This window comes from Miniopterus schreibersii (genome assembly GCF_964146895.1).
Source record: "Miniopterus schreibersii genome assembly, chromosome: 4".
Classification (NCBI taxonomy): Eukaryota; Metazoa; Chordata; class Mammalia; order Chiroptera; family Miniopteridae; genus Miniopterus; species Miniopterus schreibersii.
The window spans coordinates 54,134,326-54,148,887 of record NC_138105.1 but is presented as its reverse complement, the minus strand read 5'-3'; the positions used below and the strand labels follow the sequence as shown (position 1 = coordinate 54,148,887).

General features: G+C 35.8%; 1 protein-coding gene across 1 annotated transcript in view; it reads right to left on the bottom strand.

The window, feature by feature from the left end:
- Positions 1 to 12,438: 12,438 nt before the first annotated feature.
- Positions 12,439 to 14,562, bottom strand: part of CTSO (cathepsin O) — a gene marked incomplete at its 3' end in the record, with an annotated part of 91,520 nt that continues 89,396 nt past the window's right edge. The window contains exons 15-16 of the mRNA XM_081136655.1: positions 14,104 to 14,195; positions 12,439 to 12,629 (exon numbers count right to left, since the gene is read on the bottom strand). Coding sequence (XP_080992781.1) covers positions 12,439 to 12,629; positions 14,104 to 14,195 — 283 coding nt within the window. The remainder of the gene's footprint in view (positions 12,630 to 14,103; positions 14,196 to 14,562) is intronic.

The window sequence follows — 14,562 nt, the reverse complement described above, 5'->3', positions numbered from 1 at the left end:
TTGGTCTTCCTTTCTGTCCCAGTTTCTGGCACAAGTTTCTAAACCCCTGGAACTTCCTAAGTGATGAAAATGACAAAGGTTTATTTTGCTATATTAATGATGATTTTTGGAATACACTTAAGGTGGGGGCTGGTTTCCAGTCTTTCCAACCCCTATCTCCAACCTCCAGGGAGAAGAGAGAGGCTGGAGGTCTAAACCATTACCAAGGGCCAGTGACCTAACCAATCACATCTATGCATAAAAACCTGAAAAAAACACACAAGTTGGAGAGCTTCCAAGTTGGTGTACAAGTGAAGATGCCGAGAGAGTGATGCCTGGAGAGGACTGGGGCCGGGAGGCGGGGTGCACACAGAGGCTCTGCGCCCTTCCCTCGCACCTTGCCCCATGCACCTCTCCTATCTGGCTGTTCCTAGTTATATCGTTTTAAGTAAGATACGTCTGTGAGTTTGTGTGCCACTCTAGCACATTGATCAAACCCACATTGGGGGTTGTGGGAATCTTGGGTCTGTAGCAGGTGGGAAGCACAGATGACAGCCTGGCTTTGCAGTTGGTCCCTGAAGTGGGGGCAGTTTTGTAGGACAGACCTCTTAACCTGTGGGATCTGATACTATCTCCTAAAACAACGATTTTCAACCAGCGTGCCGCAAGAGTTTTTAAAACATACAATACCTGACTATTCATCAGGGGCACTGAGTTCTTTTCCTTTAGATTGTCAAATAAAAAATGTGACAATGGCCAACCCAACAATAGCCGTCCAGTGTGAATGAATCAAAATTTTGGTCAGACTGGCAAAAATATATATTTTTGGTGGGCTGCAGAAATTTAGGAATTAGTTTAAGTGTGCCATGAGATGAAAAAGGTTGAAAATCGCTGTCCTAGAAGATAGTGTCAGAGTTGAGTTGAACTGTAGGAAACTCAGGTGTCCTGGGAATTGTTTTGCGATGCGGGAGCGAAAAGCCCACATTGTAAATGGGTGCAGAATTCTTAAAGAGGGAAAAATACTTACCTGCCTACCCTTTAGTGTATTTCTCTTTCTGCTGCCCTCACTAATGACTCTTAGGACCTCTAGGGGGCAGCAGAGAATGCTGCTTAGAATGCCAGTCTGAAGAGCAGGGAAGGATGCAGGATGTACCATAAGATGCATTTAACCATCGCAGTTCCCAACTGACCATCACACCCTGTGTGCAGCCTTGAACTCACCTCTTCCACCAGCTCCCAGGTTCAAAGAAATGTCGTAAAAATAATCATTTCTACCCCATTATGTCCATTTGTGTAACATGAAATTTATTCACACATACTTAGTTCAGAATTTCACCCGAATGTTTCCTGTAAAATCTTAGGAAGCTATGTAAATATGTTAAAACAAGCACTTTGTAATAGAAGCTATTTGTACAGAATTATTGTAGGCAAACGAAGCTTCATCTAGTTCATGTTAAAAGCTATAAAATATGAATAAAAAGTACTGTTTATTTTCAAGGAGAAAATTGGAGAACGCTTCTTTTGCATTAATAAACCAAACCAAAACAAAAAAACACTGGGCAGAGAGGGTCAAGGACCTGAGTCCAGTTCTGGCAAGGCCAGTCTCGAAGTCCTGACAAGTCATTTACATTCTTAAGATTCAGTTTCTTAATCTGTATAAAAGGAGCTGGATAAAAGGTTATCTAAAGTATCTTGCTCCAAAATTCCATCGTTTTTTGGTAAAAATTCCAGTGTAGTGATGCTATGACTTTGGCCTGGCCTTTTGGGAATACTTAGAAAGACAACCTAAACAGTGCTCTTTTTAATAGTCCAAGAATACTGAGTAGGTCAAGTGAGGGATTTTAAAGCTAACTTCTAAGAAATAAACAAATCCAGGGCAAGCACTTGGTGAAGACTTTTGACTTCAAGCTAAAATCAGAATGATTAATCCAGATTAGTGTATGAGTACTGATGTATGTGTTTCTGTTAAAAAAATTGGTCCTGTAATATTTAATTATGTCCCCTAAGTTTAAATTCCTTAATAAAGAGTTGTGTTTTTGGCCCGGCCGGGCGTGGCTCAGCCGTTGAGCAAAGACCTATGATCCAGGAGATCGTTGTTCGATTCCCGGTCAGGGCACATGCCCGGGTTTCAGGCTCCATCCCAGTAGGGGGCGTGCAGGAGGCAGCCAGTCAATGACTCTCATCACTGATGTTTCTCTCTCTCTCCTTCTCCCTTCCTCTCTGAAATCAATAAAGACATATTTAAAAAAAGTAAAAATAAAAACCTAGGCTGTTTGTGATTGGTTATCCTTTTGTTTTAATTTCTGAACCTCAAGGCATTTCCAGGCTTAGATTTGGGGGTGTTTATGTAAGCCACCACGGCATTACAGCCACATTAGTCCAATGCCCTCCTTGTTTAATTTTAACACCAGCCCCTTTTCTAGTGCTCAATGGTCACATGAAGCTGGTGGCTATCATTGGACAGTCCAGGTCTATAGTATACAGGTAACTGACTAGATCCTACATAAAAAATGAGTTATCGTTTTAGATTTTGGTTGTTTTGTTTCCTCACTGGTACATTGAAGCATATCTTGCTATTTCTAAAAACAAAACAAGTATCTGAATAGTTGAAAATGAAAGTGGTCATTCGATAAACAGAAAGTATAAGGTTATACTTTTCATTTTAATTTATAATGTATAATTTTGAAGAAAGAATTTCTTTTGAATTTAAACACCATGTACATATATAGATGGTGATAAGAGTAATAAAGGAAAATAAATTCTCAGGGGTTTTTTAGGAAAATATTTAAGGAAAAGAAATTAGACCTTTTTGAATAAGTTATTAACATTAGCAACTTATTGTTTTGAGATGATAGAGGTCTTTGCATTTTTCACTTGACAATTCTTTTGCAAATTTTGCATAAGAAGCAATTATAAAGCTTTAAGCAGCCCTTATGATCTTTCGACAATGCTAAGACTCTGTGAAGATTTAACTCATTCAGTTACCACCCACGTTCCATTTCTCCTTTTCATTTGTATTCTCGTTAAAGGCTGTTCTTTCTCTGTCGACCCAGCCTACTATGTTTTCACTTGACAGGAATATTAGCTAAGTATTAACTAAAAAGAATTATGCAAAAGGTGACTACTAGAGGTCTTGCAAGCTTGTGTACACAAGAACAATTTTTACTTGATTTGTGCTTAACAGAATGTTCCAGAACTTAGTGGGAGGAAATGTTCCTACCGGTACTGACTGTGAGTTTACCAAAAGCTCTTTGTAATTTATGAACTTTTGAGATTTAAAATTCTTTAAGACAGCTCTTTGCATTTCTTAACATCTAAAAGCCCTTAAAAAAAAAAAAGAGTTCTTTTTAAAATGGTGTTAGCAACACTACTACAAAAGTTACAAAATTGCTTTTTAAAATGTACATCTGTTTAAATGTATGTATAGGAACTGCTAATCAAACTTAGTGGGCATGAAAAACTTGAGATAAAAGGTGATCAGAACCCCTGCTACCCCTCAAACTCCCAACAAAATTTATCACATAAGATGGCAATTGGGGAACAATACTAACGTCACCCGGTGCCCCCATGTTCCCAGCATATGTTTAAGCCTTGTAGCAATTCATTGAGTAGAAACTTTTATTATCACCTCCATTTTACATAAAAGGTCAACTGCAGCACATAATGATCGCAGAGAGCCAGAAACTAACTATACACACAACTAATGCCAGGGCCTATGCTTCCAACCAGTATGTTCTGAACTCTCAAATTACATGTAAGCCAGTGATTTTCAACCTTTTTCATCTCGTGGCACACATAAGCTAATTACAAAATTCTGTGACACTCCAAAAAATATGTTTTTTGCCGATCTGACAAAAAATTTAGGTGTAATTTTGATTCATTCCCACCAGATGGCTATTGTTGTTTTGGCGGTTGCGATTTTTTTAATTTGACCATCGAAGGGAAAAGAGGTCAGTGCCCCTGATGAAATAGATATGGCATGTTTTAAAATTTCTTGTGGCACACTGGTTGACAACTGCTGATGTACGCAAAGCAGTTGGCAAGTGAACTTCCGAAGTGTGGTTTGACAAATGATTGCATGTCAGGTAACAAAGTTCTAGTTTGACAGATGGTCGAAGAGTATAAAGGTGATATCACAGGTGGTTTTGGCTCTAAATCTCATAACAAACACTAAAGGATAGGTTTTTGGAGACCTGGGGCACAGGCAGGAGGCCAAAATAGGTCTAGCAAGGAGAACATGATAAAACTTAATGCGGGTCACAAGGCAGTAACCATAAGGAGAGAGAACAAGAGAACCCTTATAGTATTGTAGTAGGAGAAACGTCATAATAGTCATCGGCCCTCTAAGTATAAAAGGCCTGTATGCTGCCTGAAAGCCAGATTGGCCTTAGAGTATTCAGGTTATGGGATTGACTCATTCAAATAGAGAGCTCTGGTAGGCTGGAGAAGTAGGGAAAGAATGTCATTGACTGTATCCTTCCATTAAGGCATCGACGAAAGAGTGCTGGCTCTCTAGATGTGGAGGGACTCCTCTGGAGAGGTGGTTAACCTCACTTGCCTGAACCCTGCCTCCATCCACTAGCATTTTCTTTTTATTTCTAGGGTTGCTGATCAAAGGAACCTACAATCCCCCCCCCCCCCACGCTAAGATTTCTAACAAGGTCTTCCAGAAATATAAAAGAAATGTCCCTCATTTCCCATCCTAAGTTAGGTCTGTGCTTCCATAATACCTGGGTATAACCAATTGCCATTCTTTTATTTACTATAATTTTGATGACTTGTCTTCTTGTCCCAGTGACTATGAAAACCTCATGTCAGAGACTGCAAATCCACTCACGATTCCCACAGCCAGTCCAGAGCTTTGCCACACAGCAGGATTTTAGGACTGTCAGGTGTCCTCCTTCTAAATATTGGAGAACCTGTTGGGGAAGGAACATGATATTTGCCCAGCCTGTAAAGCATCTGTGCTTTCCACTTAGCAGCTTGTTCTTTGTGCTAACTGTAGATTTATTTACTGAAAGACCCTTCCCTTCACATACACATGCACCTCCAAGGCTAATACCACACTGTAGTTTTAATAAAGCTCCATTGAAGGTTTGAAGGATGATCTCAGAGAGGGACAGCTACACAAAATATAAAAAATATATATATTATTATTATGATTCTCAAGTTTCTAAATCTCACTGGCTATATGGAATCTCTTCTATCTTTTCTCTTTATCACGTTCCAGTAACCTAAGTCTTTCCTGGTCTATTTTCACTTTTATAAGTAATCTCTGGAAAAAAAAATGACAATGTATCATTAATTTAAGGAAAGAGATTTTAAATTGTTAGCAATTATTCTTATTATCAGATAAAATATTTATGATATATATGAGCAGATCTCAGCATTCAAGGGTACAGATATACTATCTTCTAAATGGTATTATCAAAAAAGGACTTTATTGGCAAAAACATATATATAGTGGGTTTATTTTTTATATAGTTTCAATATATGTAGTCAATTTGACTACTACTACTACTATTATTAGTACTATTAAAATGTTTTTTGTAAGAACATAGCAGTTTTACTAGCTGTTTTTTTTATCCATTTAAACACGCCTAGATCTCACCATTAATAATACCCTCTTCTTTCACCATTAGCACATGTGTGTGTATAGGAGTGTATGTATTTTAGAGAATTTGTAAGATGTTATTAACCAGATTTAAAATGGTACTTATATGTACCTAAAGAAACCTGGATCACACTTAGATACAGAGATCTGAATTTTAAAGCCTTGAAAATTTAAGGAGACTCAAAAACTGGAATTTCCTTTACTTTTTATTTTTGCTTAAGCAGAGCTAAAATTAGCATCCTATTTGTTTACTTGTCTCTGAACTCCATAATAAAATACTCACTTACTTTGCTTTTGCATATAACAGGAAAGTTGAAAAATAGATGCAAAAACGTCTTGATCTCTGGGAGAAAATGCCCGCAGGTCTCTCTCTCCCGGTTGTCCAGGAGCTGCTTTCAGTGTCAGAATTCATCTGCGACACCCTATGAAAGGCCTCACAGAAGTAAACGCAGAGCCCTAGCGAGCCCCAACTGCTCCGCGCCTGCGGGGTGCTGATTCAAAGGCTTCCTCAATTGTTGTTGTGATATTTTCCCTCTTTGCTTTGCAAGTATTTTAAATTAGGTAAAATTTGTATTATAGCCTAAATCTATATTTAACAGAGGAAACAAGCGACAAAAAGGCAAACACTTCACTACTGTTAAAACACATGGGATCCCAACAGTTTGCTAACTGGTTAGCACTTTAATTAGTATTTTGTTTATAAAAATATTTTCTTGTATTCAACCTTTTCTTTTTGTCCAAAGGAAAACAAAATCCTGCTGACCTTCATTCTAAAACTGAAGCATCAATTTTAATTATCCTTCATCTTCCTCAAAATTTTAAAATGTGATGAGCTGTGTTCAATTTACTCTCTATGTTTCCTTGGTGATCTTTGCAAATGTTTGCCATAAGCAACCATCACTGGAAATGATAAGATAAAGCATATTGTGCTTCTGGTTCTTGCTCAGTAATTTAAAAATTACACATTACTTAACTGGAATTGTATATCTTTATCCACATTTTAATGAATGAGGTTAAATTGATTTTAAGTTACAATCTACATGATTACAGTTATGTTAATCATTAAACAAAATTTTAAAAGTTCTGTTCATTTGTAAAGGACCAGTTAAACTAGAAAAAACAAAAACAAAAAAATATCAACTTTTGACATCACAAATGTTAAATAATGTTATTTTCATAACAGAAAAGTAACTTTTTTCCCAGCGTAAGTAATTTATGCTGCCAAATGACTGAAAACAGTATCTCCATGACACTGAAATATAAAATCTTTATTCACTCTTCTGATGTTTTATCATGTTCTAAGGGAAGAAAAGACCTGATTTCTTCAGTTATTAATATTATGAATTCAATTTGAGCAGCAAAATAAATAATGATAATATTGGATTATAACCCAAAGTATAAAAATACTTCCTGAATTCACATTGATATCAATAAATGACTGAAATTTTTAAATAAATGAGGTAGAAGAAACAACTCTTGTTTACAGAATAATGTCAGTAGAAATAAATATGAAAGGATCAGCTACTTGGGGAGAGAAAAGAAGAAACTGGAGAGCTTGAGTAACATATCTAAAGTGAAGTCAAATGAACTAACAGGTACCTGGAATTAAACTATTCCATGTTTTTAGCTAAGAGAGTCCCTTTATTGTATAATATAGTTTCAGTACTTAAAATATAGATTGAGTATTGTGTTATGCTCTACTTAGTATAAACTTAGTAGGACAGAAAATTTTCTCTTTCTCAAAATATGCTCAGGGAAAATCACTATGTGTATAATATATTTTTCCATTTCTACTTTTTGTATTAAAAAATTACACACTTCCGTATGCTCCCCTTTTCACTCAGTATCAGGTGTTATCATTTTCCTATGTCTTTACATTTTTTTATGCAATGTATATATATTCTCTGCATGAAATTTCATCTCGTGGATGTACCATGATTTTCTCAACCAGGTCAGCATAGCCAGGCACCAGCTCTCAGAAGCTGGGTGGGCTGAGTAATGAGGTCCGCCCCACTTTTCTGGTGTGGTGGTGACCTACTGAATGCCGCCCTACTTAGATGAAGTGGGATTTATTTGTCTATTCAGTACATATTCACATCACAAGATGTTCCAAACTCTGGTCTAAGAGCATGGGTTTAATCAATAAAAAAATGGGGAAAATTCGCTTTTTCCTGGGAGCCCACATTTTAGTAGGGGAGAGAGAGACAGACAACAAACCATAAACTTCATATAAAAGTAAATTAAATGACTGAGGGTGATGCAGTCTATGGGGAAAAGATAAAGACCAGCATAAGGGGATCAGGATGCAGGAATGGGGGTGGGGCTGCTTGCAATTCAAAAATAAAAGTTGAAGTTGGAATCAAAGAGAGGAGAGTGAGCAAATATTCCTTGAAAGACGTGAGGAAATTGTGCAAATATTTGAAGGAAGAGCAGCCCAGCAAGAAATGGACAGTGTTTGGATATACAGTAGGTTCACATGCCCTGTGTTTCAGAAACCAGAGATGAAGTGTGCTGGGAGCACGCAGGCCTTCTAGCACTGTCTGCTTTCTTTAGCTCTGAGGGGAAAGAAAATGTATGTCCTAGGGAACTTGATACAGTTCATAATTATCCTTTGACCTAATGTAATAGACAGATATGTAAAAATCCCTATCATGCATTGCTACTTTCAAGCATGAATACTTTGCTTTTTTGCAACTGCTTGTTCCCTATTTCCTTGTCATGGCATTTAACGATTAATTATTAGTTCATTATATAGCTGATTCCTCTCTTGTTGGATATTTAGATTAATTCTTATTTCCCATTATTATAATTCCTCACTTGTTGGATATTTGGATTAATTCTAATTTTCCATTATTATAAATAATGCTACAATGGCATCTTCACTTATAAATTATTAGCCTCTTTGTTATATTTGTGGCAAATATTTTCCCAGTTTCTTGGTTGTTACTGAATGCTTTTTATCACATATATTTATATCTCCAAGGGTAAAATTGTTGGGTCCTAACTATTTAATTTGCCTAAATATTTGCATATTGATCTCTAGCGTAGTTGTACCTGTTGATATTATCATCACCAGTATATTCCCATATTCTGTGTCAACAGTCGCACTGCAGAGACTACTTCTTCTTTCCTTCTCCAACCACAATTGGACAACCCACTTAGGACACTATAGTAGCTATTTCTTAGTTTGCTACAAGGTGCTTATTAATTACCTTGGATAAGAATACAAGGATTCCTATAATGTGACCAATGTCTTTTTATCCAAAAGGATTTCCAATTCAACTTATTTCCCTTCCACTCCCTATAATCTCCTTGATGTTTTGCAAACACTCTAAACACATTTGCACCTGTAAGACTTTGTTCCAAGCTTTTTCTATGTTGAAGGCTCAGTTCTCTTCTGTTTATCCAAGTTCTCCCAATCTGGTCTGCAGGATTAAATTCCATTTTGATATCCCAACAACCTGAAGAGTTCTTTCTCTTCACCTTCTCTGAATTTGTATTTTTTTCAATAAGCATTCTGAAACTTAATTGTATATTGGCTTTCTTCTCTCTCTCTCTCTCTCTCTCTCTCTCTCTCTCTCTCTCTCTCTCTCACACACACACACACACACACACACACACACACACACACACCCAAGAATGACAGTGCATTTTGTTGTAAGAAAGATCCCTTTGGGCTCTCTCCACACCTGGCCCTGGCTGGTGTGAGTCAGTGGTTAGAGTGCAGGTTTGATTCCTGATTAAGGGCACGTACCTGGATTGCAGGACTGACGGGGCATGTTCGGAAGGCAACCAATCAATGTGTCTCTCTCACATCCATGTTTATCTCTCTCTCTCTCTCTCTCTCTCTCTCTCTCTCTCTCTCTCTCTCTCTCTCCTCCCTTCCCCTCTACTCTTTCTAAAAATCAATGGAAAAAATAACCTCAAGTGAGGATTAACAAAACAAACAAAACAACAAACAAAAAAGAATAGCCTAAAGATGATTTTGGTTTGCTCTTAATAGCACAGATATTTTGCCAGTGCATTTGAAAGATATATAGATATATGTAGGACATTTGACTGGTCACTGATGGAAGTAACACTTAATTGAACAGTATACTGTGGTTTGTTAGCATATATACATTTTAAATGTCATATTGGGCACTTGAGCTCATCTTTTGTTTACTTACAGTCTTCTTTTTATAGGTATTAATCAATGCAGATGTGTAACACCAGAGGAAATAATGGATTTGCACAAAAGTTGTCAGACATTATTGCAGAAATAATTACTGATGGCACTGTGGAAATTGTTGAACCACTTTTGCAGTGCTTAATCTTCTTTCTTAGTTGCTCATAACCCCTAACTCTGGAAAAATCTGTCTCAATGGTTTCTAATTGGACTTGGAGATTTAAATCCCTTCTCTTCTCACACCACCACAAAATAACCCCAAAAGTTGGCCAATACCTATATTTACTTTAGCCTGCGTCAGAGCCGTGCAATGCAAGCTCCATCATGTCAAAAGGGTTAGAGTTTAAGCAAGTCTCTCTGCCCACCCTACTGACTTTTGGCGTCACAATCTTCCTAACAGCTTTAGCATTTTCTGAGTTCAATCAAAGCTACACAGATACCTGGTCATGATTCTGCCATAGCTTTGCCTTACTTTTTCATAATTTCTTGTTTAGAGCATCTTAACTTCCATCCTGCCTCCTAAAGTCCACTGAATTCTTATAGCAAAAATAAGATACCTATGCATATACATCAGATTGGTAAAAATACACCAAACACTTAAAAACCTTACATTATAATCTAATAAAGCATATAATTGGGAAATATGAATTCTCATATGCTACTGTTGGCTGTATAAATGGGTACAGTTATATCAGAGAGCAATTTGGCAATATATAGTCAAGGCAAAAATGCATATACCCCAAAATTCCAGCAATTATATTTCTAGGAACATAACCAAAAGGCAATGTTCACAGAGTTTCATTGCAATACCTTTGCTGTAAATAAACTATTGAAACTATGTAAATATTCATTAATCAGGGAAAAATGAGTAAATAAATCTTGGTATATTCAGTATTTTGTGCAGCAGTCAAGTAGACTATATCTTCATGGGTTAACATGAATACACAATAAACATGTGAAATGAAAAAGCAGGTTTGAGCCTAATATATACGGCATGATTCAAAATATGTAAAATCCAAGAAAAATATGGCAAAATATATTAGTGAAATCTGAATGGTAGGCATATAACTTTATTTTATTATTTTCCAATTTTTGCATATATTTAACAATCAAAATAAAAGAGAAAGGTATCAACTGCATATACCTAATTTTCTATGTTGATTTCTATATACAGTGTTCAACTTTCTTACTTAACTATTGATTTATTACAATGTTTAAGTAATTTTAAGAAAAAAGTGCTGTACTAATTAAATGCCTTGCTATATTTAGACAACCCCCCTCCCACAAAACACTAAATAGAGATTGAAGAAGCTGGGGAGACTAAACAAAGAAGGCATAACCTTAAAGATTGGAAAATATTTAGCAATTTACATAAAATAGAAGGATATTGCTGTAAAAGAAGAAATGATGACAATAGTTATCGAGGAACAAATCATTATGGTAAATTTATGGGACAGAGAAAGAACTGCCAAGGATAAACATGTTGGCAAAGAAGTTAAAAAATGATACTGAATATATAAGATGGCGAGCTTATAAAGGGTGATAAAAATTAGAAACTATAATATGATTTGGGATAAGATAATTTCATGATAAAATAAATATTTAAGGAATTATTCTGGCAATATTATTACTTAGTTAATTGCTGAGAAGAGAGCATAGTATTCCAGGCATAAAAGCACAGATTAAGGTATTTATCCATGATCGAGATTTCAGGGTTTTAAAATATAAATATTTCTAATTTGACCGAATACTCTCAGATTGCACTAGCTTCCTTCCTATGGCACTAGCACTTGCTTATAATTAAACTTGAAAACAACATCTTAAGATTTTCAAGAGTTGTTCTCATGTGGCGGGGAAGGAAATGAGACCCAACAATAATAGCCAGAATGAATTTAAGGCTTGAATTCTATGACTTGATGATTATTTCTAAAATACCTTTGATAAGGCCTCTGGAAAATTCACCATTTTTTATTATTCCTAGAGGCTTAAAGTTTGTTGGTTGTCTGAGGGGTAATGAGGAATATACTGTAGCACTTGAATTTCCTTTCTAAATTTAATAAGTACATACAGGTATTTGGAGAAAATGATGAACACTGTGTACTCCCAATAGATTTAACTTTGTATGCAAATAGACTTATTTTAAGTATCCATCTGTATAGGAAATAGATCTTGCCCCTCCAAAAGTCAGTTATACAATAGAACTCTTAGGACAAAATAAATAAATAAAATTATGTTGACTTTTAGTAAAATGAAAATCTCAAATTTTATAATTTACAAGTTATAGACATTATTTCCTGAATAAAAAGTATCTTGTCTCCTCATATACACTTTCCTTATCAGATCTAATTTACATATTTAGTCATAAAGAATGTCTTTTTCCATTACAAAAACATCCATACATTAAAAAAAATTATGAAATGGCCACTACATAGTCTTTACTGTTCTGGATGCTGGGAATCCAATGGTGTATACAAAACAAGACAGTACCTGGTTCTTCTTTAACAAATACATTTGTATAAATATATACATATATACAGAGAGATAAAAATATGTGTAAAGATACTTACAATGAGTTTTATTGAGTTCCCAAACATAAAGTTACATAACAATGAGCTAGTCATGAATAAATCTGAAAATATTGACAAGAGAAGAGCATAAGCTTTGTCCCAAATGAATATCAACATTCTTCTATGTTATTTTTATTCCCCAGGTGACTCTGAGGTGTACGAGCCCTTGGGGTCATTTCAGGTATCTTCAGCAAAAACAAAATGCATATCCAATAGAAATTGGTGAATAAGTATTCAATAATTTCTATAATTGTAATCATACTGGCTCCACAAAATAAGCCCAGTTGACCGCCAACATCTGCTGTAATAAAACCAATAAATTGAACAAATTATGTTTTTTCATAAAAAGGAAATTAAACATTACTAGAATTTAAATTATTTGAGGCTCATAACGTCATCATAACTGATATTATGTGAAGATGAGTTAATTGTATTATTTTAAGTGTGGTATGAGTAAAATAATATCAATGAATAGTATCTTAAAATAATATTCATATAAATCATCTCCAAAAGGAGCGAGGAAAAGCAAACATAAAATCTATATCCAAAATATAACTCAGACTCTGGAGGATATTAATTCAAATTTATAAAATATTCTTGACAATTACAAATTTATTTCCATGTGTTGAATGAAAAATAGAAATGAGACATTCAGATGGCATTATTGGGCAATGCTTTCCATCAACATCAATTTCTACTCGATATGTGACTTCAAGTGTCCAAACTTTTTTTAAGTATTTGTAATATTTAATTAACCTAAAATATATTAACACAGCTCTACCATCTTCTTAAAAATTTTTGTAAATCCATATTTGCCTTTATTGTATGTGCTTTTTTGCTATTGTGATAAAATCTATGTAACATAAAGTTTACTATTTTAACCATTTTTAAATGTACAGTTTTATGGCACTAAGTACATTCACATTGTTGTGCAAACACCATCACCATCCATCTCCAGAACTTTTCCATCTGCCCAGCTGAAACCCTGTACCCATTAAACAATAAACTCTTCATTTCTCCCTTCCCCTAAGCCCCGGCAACCATCCTTCTGCTTTTTGTCTCTATGAATTTGACTACTCTTGCACTGCCTTGTCAAATAAATTACATCAGTCTTCTTTTCATCACCGCCCTGGGTCATTCTTAGGCTCCTGCAATGCCTGTAGAGTGTGGCAATGGAGTGGAGGCTCGTCTGGGAGCGTTGAGGTATTTCTGCCCTACTCGGGCTCAGCCGCCAGTGTCTGACTGCTGTCACTTGGTTTGACTCTCATACCCTCTTCTGTCCCTTACGTGACTTCCCTGTAATGTGCAGTGAGATCTAGCAAATCAGCAATTCAGCTTGTTAAGGACTGTATGAGGAAGGAGAGTGAGCAGACAGTGGTGGCAACTTCAATGTTCAATTTTGATAGCTCGAGATCTTCTCAGCTCACTCTGGGTAGCGGTCTATGTGGAGGTCAGAGATGCCTGACATCCCACCCTGCTGTTGGATTGCTGAATATTCTACTATAGTCACTTGCTGAGGAGGGGGTGGGGGTGTCTGAGTGTAAAGTAAGATACTGTGTGTGAATATGAGATAATGAACACCAGCCTTTTCTTTCTGAAAGCTCAGGGGAAGTTTATTAGAGGTGTGTCCAAGGAGTGGAAAAGTGTCAGGTTTAAGTGGCAGTTGATAAGCATTACTAATTTTTTTCTCCATTGATAAGCTAAACTTTAAATACAAAAGAAAAAAAACTAATAAAAAAATTTTTTTAATTGAGGAGCAATTAAATAACACTTACCAAGTAATTCAGACACACTCACTGCTTTTTGCTGCTGGGTTATCTTATAGTTTAGGTCACTATAGTTTATTTCAATGTTTACAAGATTCTCCCTGGGGATAAAAACAGAGTTATGGCAGCTCAGGATAGTCAGCACTACTGTTAGCTCTTATTTTACACAAGTAATATGCATTTTTGGTCCAGATGTTATTTAATGTGAGATTAGATACACCATCATTGTATTTAATACTAATCATAATACCTTCATTTGGAGAACACTCTTGTCATGTTGATATTTAGGGCAAATAATTTTTCCCCAGACCCAGTGATTTTTCTATGCCTCATTCCTGAGAAACTGGAACTGAGTAGATTCGAGTATTTACCAACATTTAAGTGTGTGTCTAATTTTAATTCAAATATTGGTTCTGTCCTTTGTTACTTATGTGATCCTGAAGAAACTACATGGTTTTCCTGAGTCTT